General features: G+C 39.8%; 1 protein-coding gene across 1 annotated transcript in view; it reads right to left on the reverse strand.

Annotated features, from left to right (window-relative positions):
* The window catches only part of ANK3 (ankyrin 3), a 215,328-nt gene that overhangs the window by 133,374 nt on the left and 66,004 nt on the right, over positions 1–15,950 (reverse strand). Inside the window, exons 5-7 of the mRNA XM_074155343.1 lie at positions 14,888–14,986; positions 10,809–10,994; positions 8,901–8,999 (exon numbers count right to left, since the gene is read on the reverse strand). Coding sequence (XP_074011444.1) covers positions 8,901–8,999; positions 10,809–10,994; positions 14,888–14,986 — 384 coding nt within the window. The remainder of the gene's footprint in view (positions 1–8,900; positions 9,000–10,808; positions 10,995–14,887; positions 14,987–15,950) is intronic.

The raw sequence follows: 15,950 nt of genomic DNA on the forward strand, positions 1-15,950 counted from the left end.
TTTGGTCAATACTGTGTTGTGCCAAGGCTTAAAGAATTATATCTAGACGTATCACACATATGGCCCCTCCCCATCTCTCATCTGACAACTAAGAATGTGAACTGAGAAGTGAATAAACCTCAGACAACATCATCATTAATGTTTCTGATGACAAAACATAAAGCAAGCAACTCAAAATCGAGTTGTTTGTACTTGTCACAAGAAACTAGAGATAAAAAAAGCTTCATAATATGTGCAGCTTGGGTGTAGGTTATTAAGACTAAAACTGTGGTATCAGCAAACAATATAGCCACCAAATGTAAGGTTCTGAATTCTTCAGTAAATCAACAGCATCTGCTGTCTTTTCAGTCTATTTTTATCTGTTTGATCTTCTATAAATTTCTCCCTTTGTTCTTAAGATAGAATTGTAAATCAGGAAACTTTTGAAGATGTTTTCCTGCAGTAATAAAGCCGAAATGCCTTCAAAACATTGCCATTAAAAGACGTGGTTCAGATCTAGAATGTCTGTTGGAATATTTCTTGCCCTCACTGTTGAAATATCAAAAGCTGGACAACGTATCAGGTAGACCCCTTGACACTGAGGTCCAGCCTGCCAGTCAACTTGAGGGGGTTAAATTCTACAGGGAACATGAAGCATAACTTGTGAGAAGAGCAACCTAAAACTATGCAATAAATGCTCATAGGATTATGAACTAGCACACAGCCTTTCCTCTCTCCCTTGGCAGATTTCCCGGGGTATATGACTTGAAGTGCTCTGAAACTGTAAATAGCTCAAAGTGTGACAGATTAGATGCATGCAAGCTTTTTTTTCTACGCCTCAACATTGTGGATGGCTGTTTTCCCTTTATCTCTATCCATTGCCTGCTGCAGCCACCACCCTCTCACACAGGGCCTGTGCCTCCCTTCAGAGTCTCACAGCATCCAGAAATACAATGGGTGAAGAGTGACCTGCTTCTACATTCACTGGCTCTTGCTTTTGCCTGATCAGAAGAAACACTAAGCCCTTTCAGGTGCAGCCGAAATTTTCACAAGAAATTTCAAAAAACCTTTGAGTTATCCTGTGCTGAGCAATAAGCCACCTACATTTCCCATCTGAAATGAGATCAGGTCCCCTCTGACACGTGGCGTTTTCTATCATAGTTCACTACTGCAGCCAGAATCTCTCCTTACTATTACAAATTAGCAACACAAATGGTTAGGAAGTCAGAAAAAAATAGGGAAAAAATTAAAATTGACTGTACATCAAAAACTGACAGTGCAAACACAGTACATCTTAGAAGTTTTATTTTAATCCATTTAGAAAACGAAGAATTCCCCCTGGTTTCTGCTATGCTGTCCTATGGGATTGCCTCTTTCTCCTCTCAGACAGTCTGGGTTTACAAAAATAAGGTTGCTAATAATAAATAAAAAAAGTAAATGGTTGCACTTACACTATCATATTGGGCTCTGAAGTGTACCTTTAAAAAAAAAGCACACACAAAAAAGGGTAAACCTTTCCTAGTCATGTGCTGCATTGTTTTAAATGCTGACTGACTGGCAGATCATGTGGGGACTGTGAAGACTCATTGCCAGCATCATGGGGACTTGGAATTTCTCCTTGCTACCAGCAAGAGAACTTACCTCCACCTCTGAGCTCTCCTTCCAGCCGCTCATTGAAGTGCTCTGAAGTGTCGTTTTAAATAGAAAATGTAGTTTTAAATAGAAGTGTAGTTTTAAATAGAAAAAATTAACTTCTTTGCCTTTGATTTTTTTTTTCAGAAAACAGTTTCTTACCAAAATGTTCAGATTAACTTGGAATTTAGTGAGATAGTCCTTCTCAGTTCTCAACTGAGAGCAGCTCTGCGAAGAGCCTAATATTGACAAAGAACGCGTGAATAAAACAGAAGATGAAACTAGCCAGGCTGCTAAAGAACTTTTCTATACAGTCTGGAAAATCCTCCCATCGCTAGGGGTTCTTAAGAAAAGAACATAATGTTGGTTGTTGTATACAGGAATTGTCATCAACAACACTGCATGGGTATTACTGCTATTACCAGTTCCTGGAGGTATGAAAAGATTGTGCTGTGCATGTGATCATCGACATGTTGTATATGAAAATACTCAATATTCTCTCCTGTATTTTTCTGCAAATCACAATTGGAGCTACAATACAGCAGAGCCCCTGCAGAGGGAAGAGTCTTATATTCTAGTAGAAGCTACTGGGATTGCTGAGATTTGTACAGAACTTTCAGAAATTAAAGTAATTGTAGCTACAAACACACAGAGCTTTCCAGGAAACCTCACAACAGTGCATAATTTTTTAGCTTTTTTCTCCTCTACTTAATGTTAATAAGTCTTACATTGTGCTAATTTAGTTCTTGTAGACTTATATACTCATACACTTCAGGCTTGATATGTATAAAATGAATCCTGGAAGAAAAGAAGGAAGAGTATAGCAAGGAGTTGTTATGGCAAACTACCACTAGGGAAATAAAAAGATGTTTTTCTCTTCTGTTACTGTCACTTACATATTGCCTTGTCTTTTTGATGGGCTAATGGTGTTCTGCTGCTGAGCCTGAGGGTCATCATTAATGCATGTTGTCCTGACACCACCCTCTCAAAATTACCAAATCCTTTCTCAACCTTCCAGTAAGCAAACTTTCTGCAGGCAAAGCCCATTCCCAGTGGAACTGAGATCTCCTCTAGAATAAGGAGCGCTGTGTATCAGGAAGGCTGTTCACAAGGTTGGATGCAGTTTTATGTCACAGTAAATCCCCCCTGTTTGCTTTGGCAAGAAAGATATAGGCAGAGGTCACCTCCATGTAGAGGATTCCCATGCTACCTGAATGTTCTCACTTGCTCAAGTAGGGAGTGGGTGTGGGGGTCACAGAGGTTTCTTTCAGCTGTTGCTTTGGAAGCTACAAGAAAGAGCAATTTCTTTCTTCCTTTCTTTCTAACCACTGTGCTCTTCAGAGACTGGTGGAGCTTCAGAGGCATTTCCTCACCTCTCTTTCCACTGGAAGATAATCTCAGACAGAAGAATGATTTCTGAAGACTCTGTGAACCCCCAAAGATAACTTTTTCCTAACTGTAATTCCCAGAAAATACAGGTTATTTAAAGCACCCTCCTCACCTCCCTGGTCTGCAAAGCAGCCCTGGGGAAAGCCTTGGATTTGCACTTCATTGTTGCTAAATTAGCACAGGGTAGTCTGGACACACATTTCCATCATAGCTGGCTGGGAACTGCAGCAGACAACGCTGCCTGCCCTTCCCTGTGCACTGCTCCTGGGGACGCCCAAGCAAGGCCTGAAGGGGAAAGGGCAGGCACTCCGCAGGGGTCTGATCCATAGCAAAAAAGCTTTCTTGCACAGGATACCATAGGTATAATCAGACTGCTAAGGAAACTGGTTTCTCATTCCTTCCAATGGCTGTTACATGCTTTAGCACGTACTTGGAGACACCTTCCCAAATCCTAGACGTCAAAGTGCAAGGCAGTCCAGAGCAAATTTGAAAGGAGTTGTAAAGATGAAGAAGAAGAAATCCCTCTGTGACCTGTCCTTTTTCTCCAGCACCCCACCCACCCTCAGGCTGAAGATAACCTGATTTTGGCAAAGAAAGTCAAGCCCATGGCATGAAGCCCCTGCAACAGCATTCCAGCTCCAGAAGCCACAGCCAGGATGGGAGCACAGCAGTTTTCACTATCCATATGGTCACTGTATGCCAACAACACATCTGAATTGAAAGCTTGGAACAGGAGAGCCCACTTGGTGGATTTCATTTCTCCATACCAATCACTAGGTTGGTAGTTCCAGAAAATGGGAAGTAGATATCAAAATTATTAAAACTCTAGGTAACACGGCAGATACAGTTTGATTCAAAGGCACAAGTGGCCGATGAAAAATATTTTTCTTAAAATAGCAGTAATTACTTCTTCCTGTCAAAAAAATTGATAGGTAGAATCAGGGGCATCACAAGCCGATTTACTGAAATGTTCTCCATCTATCCCATAGGGAACTTTTCATGTTGTGACATCTTCCCTGTACTTGTAGCAAGGCTCGAGAAGGAAGCACAGACGTAGAAGTGCTAATGCAGTTCAATGGAAGAGCTGACAGGAAATCAGGTGCTGGGCTGGAAGAGTGCAAACCAAAAGCAGGTACCTCTCCAACCCTCCCAGCCTCTACGGTCAGCAGGTACACAGGCTGACAAGCACTGTAACACCTGTAAGAGCTCCTGGACTTATGCCTATTTTTCTTAGATGCAGCGAAAGAAGGGAAGCAGGGAGCATATGACAGCTGAGAGGCAGGCAGGTGTATACCGAGCAGGGGTGAGGGGAGCAGCTGCTACTGCATATCACTGGGGACATTATTTACTTACAGTACAGCACCACCGCTCACCTCCTGCGCACTGGGAGCCATCACCAAGCTCGTGTCTTTCCCTGCCTTCGTTGCTGGAACCTCTTTCTTCCCTCAGGCCTCCCAGAAACCCACTGAAAACACAGCAGGTGAAGAGATCTCCTTTGCCACAGGTCTGCCCTCCCTTTTCTTACATGCTTTCACTAACTTCTTTCTTCACCACACTTCCCTTTTTCCTTAAGGCTCAGAGCTCTGCCTTCACCCTACACATCCATTCACATTTTCACCACCTTTCCCCACCTTCACTAACTGATGGTGGGAGCTGCCTATTTATCCTGCCCTCACACATTCGTCTTCATGTTGTCCAAACCACACAAGCATCTTCTGTTACCATAATCCTCTGCTCTTATTCAAATCTCTCCCCAGAACTGATACTTGCCTGAATAGTTTAAACATAAAAAGAGGGATAGACAAGTAGTTTTGATTCATATTTAACAAGAACAAAGGAAAAATGGTTGATGGTTTGTAAAAACACAAAGCGCATTTGACACCCCCATCCTACAGCTTGCTCTTTGTACTTTCGAAAGCTACAATACACACACCTAGCATGAAGATTGAGTTGAGTTACAGCCCTTTCATATCTTTGCTCTGTTGCTTGTCTTAGATGATTGTCAACAACTCACATAAGGGCCCTTTCTCCAGAGGGGCGACAGTACATTGTGGATATTGTTTACAGAAATTGAAACAAGAGGCAATGAGGTGGCAGTGGGCATGCTGTACCTATTGGTCATTTTTAGTACCTGTTTTAGGAGTACCTCTACCTGTTTTGCAACTTGGATAATCAAGGATCAAGCAAGGGGTCTCTTACTTGGTGCTCGTAATTGTCCTTTACGCTCAACTTAGACTGGGGGTTTGTTTGCCTACAAATTCACTGCTCTAGCAGAACCTAACTCATCTTTCTGTGAAGCACTTTCATTACCCGCAGTCTGATAAGCACTAAAGAACAAAATTCAGCTCCATATTACTGTTATTTATGCTACGATTACTTCTGTCACAACTACTTTATCTAGATTTGCAACCACCATACAGTAGAGCTGTGCACTGCGGATGCCCCCACCCAGCTATCACAAGCACAAACAAGCCGTTCAGGGCTCTGAGTCACAGCATCAGCCCACTGCTCTTTCGGGCTGATGTCACTGCATCCGCACTTCCCCGGCTGTCTGAGCAGTCTGCCTCTCTCCAACAATGACAGCGAATGGAGGGAGAACCTGGAATTTCCAGGTCTTGAAGAGGAGGGGAGGTTGGCCTTATTACTCTGGATGCGCTCTCCATCAGTGCCCCTAATCCGGAACAGAGCTGCTGAAGCCCAAGATTTATTATTTTATTAAAACAAGCATAGGCAGATGATATTTAGTGGTACTGGTAATAAATGCTACTAATTGCTAAGCTAGTAGCATTTCTAATCCCTAATCTTGTTTCTGAGCAGGAAAGTGTTGACCCAAGACTCCATTCTTCTTCCTTGCTCCTGTGATTAGAGCCTATCAAATACTGAAGTTTATGACCATTTGCAATGCCTTAATGCTCTAATTTGGTCAGTTTAAGGATTTGGAAATAAGAAGTCAATGTTATCGGTGAAAGCAAAGCATGCAGAGTCAGAAGCTTCCCAGAAACCCTTAACCCTCACATCTACTCTTAGCTTGTGAACTTTAAGTGGGTCTAACCTGGGACCCCTCTCTCATCAATAACATGAAATACATTTAGTGATGAATGTGATTTGGAAAACATCATTTGTGGGGATATTTGAAAGATGATCCTTACCTTTGATACTCAACTATCAGCTTGACCCAGTATCTGCTACTACTCTTCTCACCAGCATTAGTAGGTACTGGGTCATGCCTTATAACAGTGTCTCTTAGCTTTGGGGATTTATCTTCATTAATAAATCACCGAATGATGCTATGTTGAATTAAATAGTGGACAGCACCAACACTTTACACCTGCACTCCTACTTACAGTTTAAGGAAAACATTATGTAAAAATGTCTATTCCCACTCTATCACACCCTCCACCAACTCCCCTTATTAATCACAGAAAATCTCTAAAAAAGAACTGTTCAGATCAGATTTTTTTGGGGGGGTGGGGTTCAATGTGAGAAGTCCTGTAAGTAAAATAGTAGGTTCTATGATAAATAATCATAATAACATTTTATTTTTTTCATGGGTTTGCAATGCTTATCGTAAACACTTTGCTGCATGTAAATAAGTTCCTTAGCTATAGAAGCATTCAAGTTTTTACATATATAAACTATCTAAAGTAAAAGAAAATACTAAAATTTGCTTTTTGCTATGCTATAAACAGTAGAATAGTACTTTTCTTCTTGTAAAAGTAATAAACACAACACACAATCAAAATGTCTCAAAAGGAGCTGCTGAATTATCCATGCCACATAATTCCCTCGTAATCTTGAACACATGCTGGGGTTTTTGGAATTTTCCACTTTAATTGAAAGTTTGCTCAAGAATCTCATTACTTATATTTAAAATTAATTCTTAGACAACTATTAATAATATTAATTATGAAAAGTTAATACTAAATATCTAAATTTCTATACAACAATTATTCATGGCCAGTTCATAGCTATTTACCCTTACGTCAGTATTTGGCTTCAGTCTGAACGCCTCCTGCTCCCTTGAGTTTCTATCCCTAATGTCCTAGGGACACTCCCACTATCACATCATCTCCCTGGCTTTGTTTTGATAAGGTTTGGTGAGCCAAATTCTTGCACAGCCTCAGTTTGGTTTGTTTTGGTGGTGTTTTGGGGTTTGGTGGGTTGTTTTTTCGGTTGGTTGGTTGGTTGGTCAGTCAGGTGTTTTTTTTGGTTGGGTGGTATTTTGGATTGCTTTTTTTTCCAGTCTATATCAGAAATACCTTGGAATAACCTGAAATCACATTTGCTTTTTTGGGCTTTTTTTTTTTAAGTGTATCACACACACCGCCCAGTGAACAACTAATATAGACAGGTCCTATTCTTTCTTGGTTGGTAGATTGTTGGAGAAACCAACAGGAGAAATAGGTGTATTCTTTAGCCAAGGGTTTGATCTGTTTTCCACTATGAATTTCAACACATTTCCATGTTCCGATGTGCACTTTCTGTACTGACAACCACTCCTAGCTGTATCAGCAGAAATTCCATAGTTATCTTCTTAATCATGCATCCCAAGCCATTATTGAAGAAGGTAATGGGCAAACAAATTTTTAAGAACTTCAGTAGGAAGTTCTAGCTCCAACATTTTCCAGTACTAACCTATTTTGAATGTTAGCCCCTTTTCTATTTAGCTGTATGTCCCTAAACAAGTCTCCCTGTTTTTCCCTTCTTAAAGCCTTTCATAGTCTTGTAGCACCTACTCAGCTTTCTGTCCACATCCTCTCTATCCTACTATTCTCTAGCCACCCATCCTGGCTCATTAAATTTTATGTTACGTCTGCATTTGCCTTTCTTTTGTCTCTGGTCTCATGCCTGCCACAATCTCTTTCCTTGCCCTTCATATTGCTGTATCCCTGTCCATACACATTTCTTTATTTTCCTGCTCTTCCAACTATATATAACTTCCTTCTGTCATTTTCTGTCCTCTACACTTCTCCTGCTTACATTTTGTTGTTCCCACTTCCTCCCTACCCCGACCACACTCCTTCACTCTAATATTCCTCTTTGGTTTTCCAGCAGACCCAAACTTTGACAGCAGATATGGTCAAACTTTGGCCTGGGCTGTGAGATGAGACCCTGCTGGCGCCAGGCTCACAGAGCCATCCAGCTGCCTGTGGGAGGATGGACCCACTCCCCAAGCAAGAAGGTGCAGCTGAAGCCACCAGTCAGCTGCTCCTGACTCAGCACAGAGATAACCAAAGGGAATCAAGAAAAGCCCCTACCATTTCCCTCCTGGCTCTTGATCCTTTTTCATACATCTGAGGAACTACCCTGTCACTCCCTGAGCTGTGTCATGACTTTGGTGCACAGCTTACGGGGTCAGGAGGGTTAGCTCCCCCACTCTACTGTGGCTTCCACCATACAGCTCCCATTATCGACTCTCCTCCATTTCTACATCTCATTTCATTTTCTACCCCTACAGTTTCTCAGACCTCTGTTATGCATCGTCTGACTCTCACATATGCAGTGAAGGCACAGCTGCTTTATTTACCAGTAACACCTGCACTTCATGTTCACTGGAAACAACTGCATATTGAGGACAATTCAACAGGGACAGTGCTCCTGCCATATGTTAAAGCCACAGGTGGAAGCATTCATCTCACTGAATCCCAGTCTGCCTTTTGCAACACTGGAACTATGAAAACAGCAGAGGTTTCAAAGGTGATGACTAGAGCTCAGGTTCAGTTCAGCAGCTCAGGGAACCTCCCCTTTGTATGGTAATCCCCCCGTATGATAACAGAACAAGAGCAGTCAGGCCAGGCCCCTCGGCTGGCAAGAGCAATGGACCTTTCCACACCTTTGTGGAAAAAGTGTTTCAAACTGATGATTAAGCAAACTAAGCATAAGTAAGATTTCATACTTACCCTTGCAGTGAAGTCCACAGCTGCACCCCGATTTAACAGCAATGTAGCTACATTGATATTTCCATAGTGAGCAGCTATGTGGAGGGGAGTGAACCCACTCTGGAAAAAAACAAAACAAAACAAAACCAATAGATACTTATTTTTTTATATCTCATTGGTACTCCAAAATTTGTATCACACCACTGACATAAGCTAGTAAATAGGAGTCTGCTGCAAGTCACCATTCCAATTCTGTACTAGTTTTCACTCACTGACATTTATTTATAGACTCTCTGAGAGTCTAAATAAAATCATATTGCTATGCAAGAGGAGAAAAAAAATTAACATAATTATTCTAGAAGACCAGAACTAGGATAAAACTTTCAGTTATTCCAGAAAAACAACAGCAAAACATTTGAGTACTAAAGCAATGATCTTTTATAAGAAATTAATTTCTAACGAGAAACATCTAGCTGTTAACAGTATTATGTCCATCTTGCAAGTTAAATCTCTTAGAGATTCTATGCAGAAGTTCAGATACAAGTCATTTAATGATACTTGCTAACTGTTTTTTATGAATTCAAAGTAGATGCAAATGAAAACAACATCAAAGACAATTTTAAATGATTAATATGGAATTTCTTTTCCAAGGGTTAGTACCATAAAGATCAGACTCCCACTGTGGGCAATCACACTGGGTTATGTTCAGACACCGCAAGTTACCACCCTAATTAGAAGATGCCTTACTGATAAAATTACTTCAGCAACTTATTTTCATATTTAAGTAGTTTTACTTCCTTTCAAAATAATGCTAAAACATGCAGCAATTCCATCAGTCCTGCAAAATATGAAACCTTATGGGAACTAGATGCGTTTCTAAATTGTTAGCAAGCCATGCTAGCTGCCACTGCCTTGCTTTGGGAGTTTTGCAGATATAAAACCACTCTCAGATCATTCTATTTGCTGACACCATCAAGGTAAGTGTCATGCAGAAGCCTAAAAATCAGACCTGGATGCACAACACAACAGGGTTGTCTGCAGCTCTTAACACATCTGATAAACATATACTATACGAGAATCCCTGAAAACTCCATCTTACGTAATATGGCTCTTTTATGATGGCAATTAGTTCCCAAGAACGCTTACTCTTACTTTTAAGCCCTATTTTCAGCTGCAGAAAGCCCTGGTATCTAAACTACAGTCTTCTCTAGCACATGCTACTTTGTTTCATCTAAAGCAGGTATCTATCCTATAAAAGGCGATGCAAAAAGGAAGAGGAAGAAATGATGCAGCAGCACTAAGTCATGGAGGAGTGATGATGCATATATATATTTATATATACCTCTGTTGTTCTATTCACCATCATCTAGGTTAACACATTTGGAAGCAAAGAGGGGGGGAAAAAATGAACGGTTAGTTCACCACTGGTGATATGGATGCAAAAAGCTTCATGATTGCTACGTGGCATGGCAGCGCAGATGACAGCACAATTGGCACACAAAGGAAGCTCAACTGAATGGAAGCTGAATGATCGAGTGTTTTTGAAGGCTCATTGTTACATGTTTACCAAAGTTCTTAAAGGAGCAATTGCACAAACAACTAATCAAATGGCTTTATTGTACAATACCTATAGCGCACTACCGCAGGAGTGGCTTTCATTCCCAAGGGAATAATTCTAATAACACTCTGCTTATTATTTTCCATTTGCAAAGTTTCTACAGAAGAAATTAACCCTGATTTAAAGAAAAAGGGAATGGGGGAAGAAAGAGGCAAAGGAAGCAAATGAAACGTTATTCTTAATCACATACTATAGCAGAAAGTTATGCATAACTGCAGCACAATACTTCACACTAAGGGAGATCTTCACTGGATGTAATACGTGTGGTCAGCGCTTAATAACATCAACCCGTTTTTCTTTTCACAACTGACCTTTGACTCCACATCAGCATTGTGGTCATTCTGCAGGAGCAGAGCCGCTGCCTTCGTATCATCCTTGCGAGCAGCGATGTGAAGGGCAGGAAGACGGACTTTTCCCTTTGTATCATTTTCAAGTAGCAGTGAAACCACCTGGTCATGACCTTGTTGCAAAGCTACCGCCAAAGGCGTGAAACCATCCTGCAACATACAATGGGAACTCTCAACACAGGTTCCCGGCTTTCCAGGGGACGGGAAGGGGAAGGGAAGCAATCTCAGCATTAGTAACGGTACTGGCTGAAATTCAAACCTAAAGTATAACATGGTGCAAATTAAAAGTACCCTGCAGTGGCACTGAAATTGGAGTAAAGTGTTGGTGAACTAGGTCCCAAATGCTCAAAACACCTTCCTGGCACTCCAGACTTAAACGTAAAATTGTAAGACACAAGCAAATAAAAATGACTGAGACTTGAGAAAAAAAGTGTGAAATTACTCACAAACTAACAGTTACACAAATAAGTACATGTATAATAAAGTGCATAATGATATAAAAAGTTATAGAAAGCTGAAATATTAAAATTACAATTGCTAATAATGTCTCCATAGCTAATTATCATCCATTCCCCCACAGCTACAGGTTATAATCTATGGTTTTTAAGAAAAAAAGCACCAACACTTCAGCTCTATCCTCTGATGTAGTTCATATGTGTATTTAAAATCTAGTAAGATTCGAATAGGAATACGACATTCTCCCAATATACCAGTTATTTTACTACAACTTCCATTTATGAAAATTTATATAAATGTGATGAACAATCCTCTTATAAATTATTTCCTTTCAGACTAGCAAATACCCAACCAACGTAGTGCAGAATAAGAAACCTATAAAAAAACCAGGAGATTTTTGTTCAACAGGTTTTAGAGTTGATTCCTCAAACACATGAAAAGTACAGTCTGAGATGTTTTCATAATTTTACTTTCATGGATTCTTAGAAAACTAAAGATTAAAGTTGTCATTTAGATTCTGTTCCTTCCCAAACTTTTACGTAGCATTCCAATATAGGAACACATTCAGCTTTGCCCAAGAAAATACCCACAAATCACTCAAAAATGACAAATACAAATTACTCTACTTAGGATATTTATTACATTTGACTCTTATCAATGTATTCAAAGCTTATATTACCAAACTTCATCACAGTTTACTAGGTAAACACCTTCTTTCACTTTTCAACTCCTTCTCTCACGGTGAAATTGTATAAACGTGAAATAAAAGTGCAGCAAGGACACAGAAGAGTGTAGATCCTCACACTATGTCAAAAGTGCAGAGTTCAAGCATTAACTTTTGGAACTAAAAGTAATGTTTTCAATAAAGAATTTTTCTCTTTGGCTTACCAAACAGACAGAGCCATAATTTAGGAGGAGAAACAGGAGTTATGAAAAAGAGAATTTTTTCAGAATTTTGGAGGGAAAAAGAAAAAAGAAAAATCACTGAAATTCACTGGGTCCTAACAAGTTTGGGTTTTTTCACTATGAATTTTTTTAAATTCATTTCACCACAGCCTTCCCCTTTGCCTCCAATAGCGGGGCAGCGCTCTGGGCTGTGGTGCCAGGCTGTGCACAGCTCCTGGGGTGGAACAACCACAAAATCACAGAATGATATGGGGTTGGAAGGGACTGCGCAGCCTCAGGCTGCGGGCAGAGCGCAGCACAGGGTGTGAAAAATGCTGTGTAGCTCTGAAGGCCAAAATACTCCATGAGCATCCCCCACAAGAGGGCTCTGGCAATATAGCTACGCTGTACCTGCAGAAATGGTGGCTCTCGCCTGGAAAAGCCCCGAGTGTGACAGCTCATGTCTTAGTGACCCGGAGACACTGGCTTTCTGGTCTATTTAAACAGCTGACAGGAGCGGCACAGTCAGCCACTTCACAAAGAAAGGTGGTTTTGCTATCTACAATGTCTTTTCTCTTTGGGCGTTCTCTTCTGCTAAAAATGCTGGTAACAATAATATATAAAAATAAAAATACTAGGACACATTTTTCTCTTTTCCTCAGGGAAAAGGGAGTGGACAAATGGGAGGGAGCGCTTCATCTCAAGCCCAGAATAGCTGCCATTCCCTGTCCCCTCAGTTTCCTAACTCTGATGAGAGTTGCCCGTTCTTTCAGTGTGTGCAGAGATCTCTGTACCAAGGCCAAGCAAACTGTGACCAAGAATATTAGCACCGGCAAGAATGCATTTCCCCCACATGCTCTCTGGAGATGCCAACTCACAAAAAGCAATTGCAAGCAAGTATCGTGATGTCAGAAATATAATTAGCAATTGCACTTTAAATCATCAGGCAAAACCCACTCCAGAAAAAAAAAAAAACAAAAAAAAAACCAACAAAACAAAACCAAACACAAAAACCTAAAAACAGTTTAAAGAAAACGGTTCTATTTTTTTTTAATTTAAACACCTTTGCTAAAGAGTTTTATTTTTAATTAATATTGAGCTAAGTGGCAATCATTTAGTAACACAGGCTTTTACACTTACAAAAAAAAATAGATAAATTAGATTTATATGAAAACTTGGACCATGAGAAAATAAGAAGGCACCCATATGCAACTATCACAAACAAGTAAGGCAATAAAGGGAACACTGTTTTGTAGTCTGGTATCTTCAAAGGAATTCTCCATGGATAAAATTAGAGACCACCTTGTCATCAAGCTGGGTTGGAAAAAAGCTCAACCCAAACTGACATACAAATGCTCAAGGGAAAAACAATACCAAAGAAAAAGAACCAAGTGCCCGTGCACAATTTTAAAAATTTCTATTTTCAGAAAATCATACGGTGGCAAGAATATTTTCAAAAGTCTGAATCTACTGTACATCCCTAGGGGTCCCATGACTTCTTTGTTTCCAAGTTTTTACAAAGAGATAGAAATTGGTGTTCTGAAAACTACAATTTTCAATTAATTTTCCAGATTTAAAATATTTTATTTTGGCATTTCTTTGCCTTCATATCTTTGAGCATTTCCAGAAAGTAGTTTCTGATGCACACTTCTAGTTATAACTAACCGTTAGTGATTTTGAAAAGATAATTTTGATCCATTATTGATTTTTTACAGTCCTGACTTCAGAAGAGAAAAAAAGATTCCATACATACATATAGTGATATATGGACAGTGATTATACAGTGATACTATGAGGTACAGGGATGCAATAAAATAATTTTGCATTTCATATTTTGCAAAAAGCAGAACTTTTTCAAATAAGCATTACTTCCTTCATGGAATCTGTTCAAATAGAGCAATCATAATTTAATAAATATTAGAGAGAGCACACACTGAAATATATATGGGCGGTTTTGGTAGCAAAATCTTGGAATTGAAACAACTGAAAATTCATCAGATTAAAAACCTATCTCAATGCGGTACATTTTAGACTATTAAGATATCTGCTATTTTTTTTCCTTCCAGGTTGCCTATTTGAGTTAGAATTATTTTTTAAAGCAGGAAATAAAAAGTGTTCTGCTGTAAAAATCACAGAACACCTTCAAGGATGGACCTTCCGTCTTTCTGTCAGCTTGAAATGATCCCTGCAAGACCAGCTGGGACAACTAGGCTCTACAGAGAGGGTATCAAGATGGCAATAAATGCAATTTAGAAAATGCTCCAACACTAAGTAACCCTGGGTTTTCCCTGATATCCCAGGACTGACTTCAAAGTGTAGGTAAAGAGTTGTTCTTGCTTTATGGTTGCCCTCCACATTACTCACTATTTATAACGAAAGCACAGAGAACTTTTGTGTTACGCACACAGCTTCCCTGTTTGAGCACTTAACCTGAAAGATTACTAGTTATGACTTAGAACACATCTATTTTTAGAACTGTTTCTAGTTGAAATAATTTTTTATTTTAGAAATGGCAAGAGATGGTTTAAACTGCTGAAAAGTCAATAACTCAGCACTCATTAGCACACTTCGCAGAGAAAATTTTTTATTGGTCTTTAATTTTGCAGTTAAAAGACTAGTTCAATATAAGCTGGCAAGAATCACTGCTGAAGAACATTTTACATGTTTACTTTTTTCATAAAGCATGAAATTCAAACTTTTACCTCTGTGGCAAGGCTTTGACTGGCACCATTGTCAAGAAGAAACTTAACAACCTCCAGGTGGTTTTCTTGGGCTGCCATATATAGTGGAGTGAAACCATTCTGAAAGAAACAGAAAAACAAGAGTGTAAACACTCCACAAACATTTCATACATACCAAACCGGGGTAGATTAGGAGGAAACCAAATAAACTGTGTGCTCACATGCCAGTTAATGGCGTGATAACCCTGGATTCAAGCGAAGACAGGAGAAGGGTAATATTATTTAAAAGGACACAGTGGAATCTTTCAGCTGACCAGATACAGCTCCCACAGCTAAGCGAGAATACTTCCTTTTACATCTGTTGTGCAGTTAAACTAAAAACCAGTCTGGACAGACCATTTGGTAGAGTTGTGGTTCCTGATAAATGCAGTCACAGCAATGGAAAAGCAAAATGGGACAGGGAAATACAATACAAGTCTGTAGCAAAAGCAAAAGCAATGGCCCTTCAGAATACATTTTTTTCTCTTCTTTCCATTAGCTTTGACTTCTCTTTCACTTGTGCGAGCCACTTATGCATTTTATCTCCTCAAAGAGCTGCCTTCTGAGCATAGCCTGCTTGTGGTCACTGAGCTACTTCATATTTCAGGCACCAGGAGATCGGAGGATTGTTGGTTCTCAGTAGTTTGAGACAGAGGTTTATCAGTGTTTCCGACCACATTAGAGCATTTCTCAAATTACGCTTGAGTGAGTGATTTCAATCAATGCAATACAACTAATTAGAGGTTGCAGAGCTTAACTCATTCCTTGGCAAGTGCTTTCTTCTTACAGTCAATGCTTCTGTCTTTGCCTTAACTGTATACAGCTCACAGCCTTTCAGGAATTGAATTTTTGGGGACTAACATTAAGGCAATGTATTTTTCCCTATTGTCCTATGCATTTCTGAAATTCACAGCTTTGATGTCACAAAACTAAAAAGGCAAAATAAAGTCATGAAATCTGTCCTGGGACCAAGACACCTCTAAAGGCATTTATAGAAGTTATGGATTTGCACCTGAAATTGCTTGGCTTTCATGCAGCACTGCAT

This window comes from Numenius arquata, chromosome 10 (assembly GCF_964106895.1).
Source record: "Numenius arquata chromosome 10, bNumArq3.hap1.1, whole genome shotgun sequence".
NCBI lineage: Eukaryota > Metazoa > Chordata > Aves > Charadriiformes > Scolopacidae > Numenius > Numenius arquata.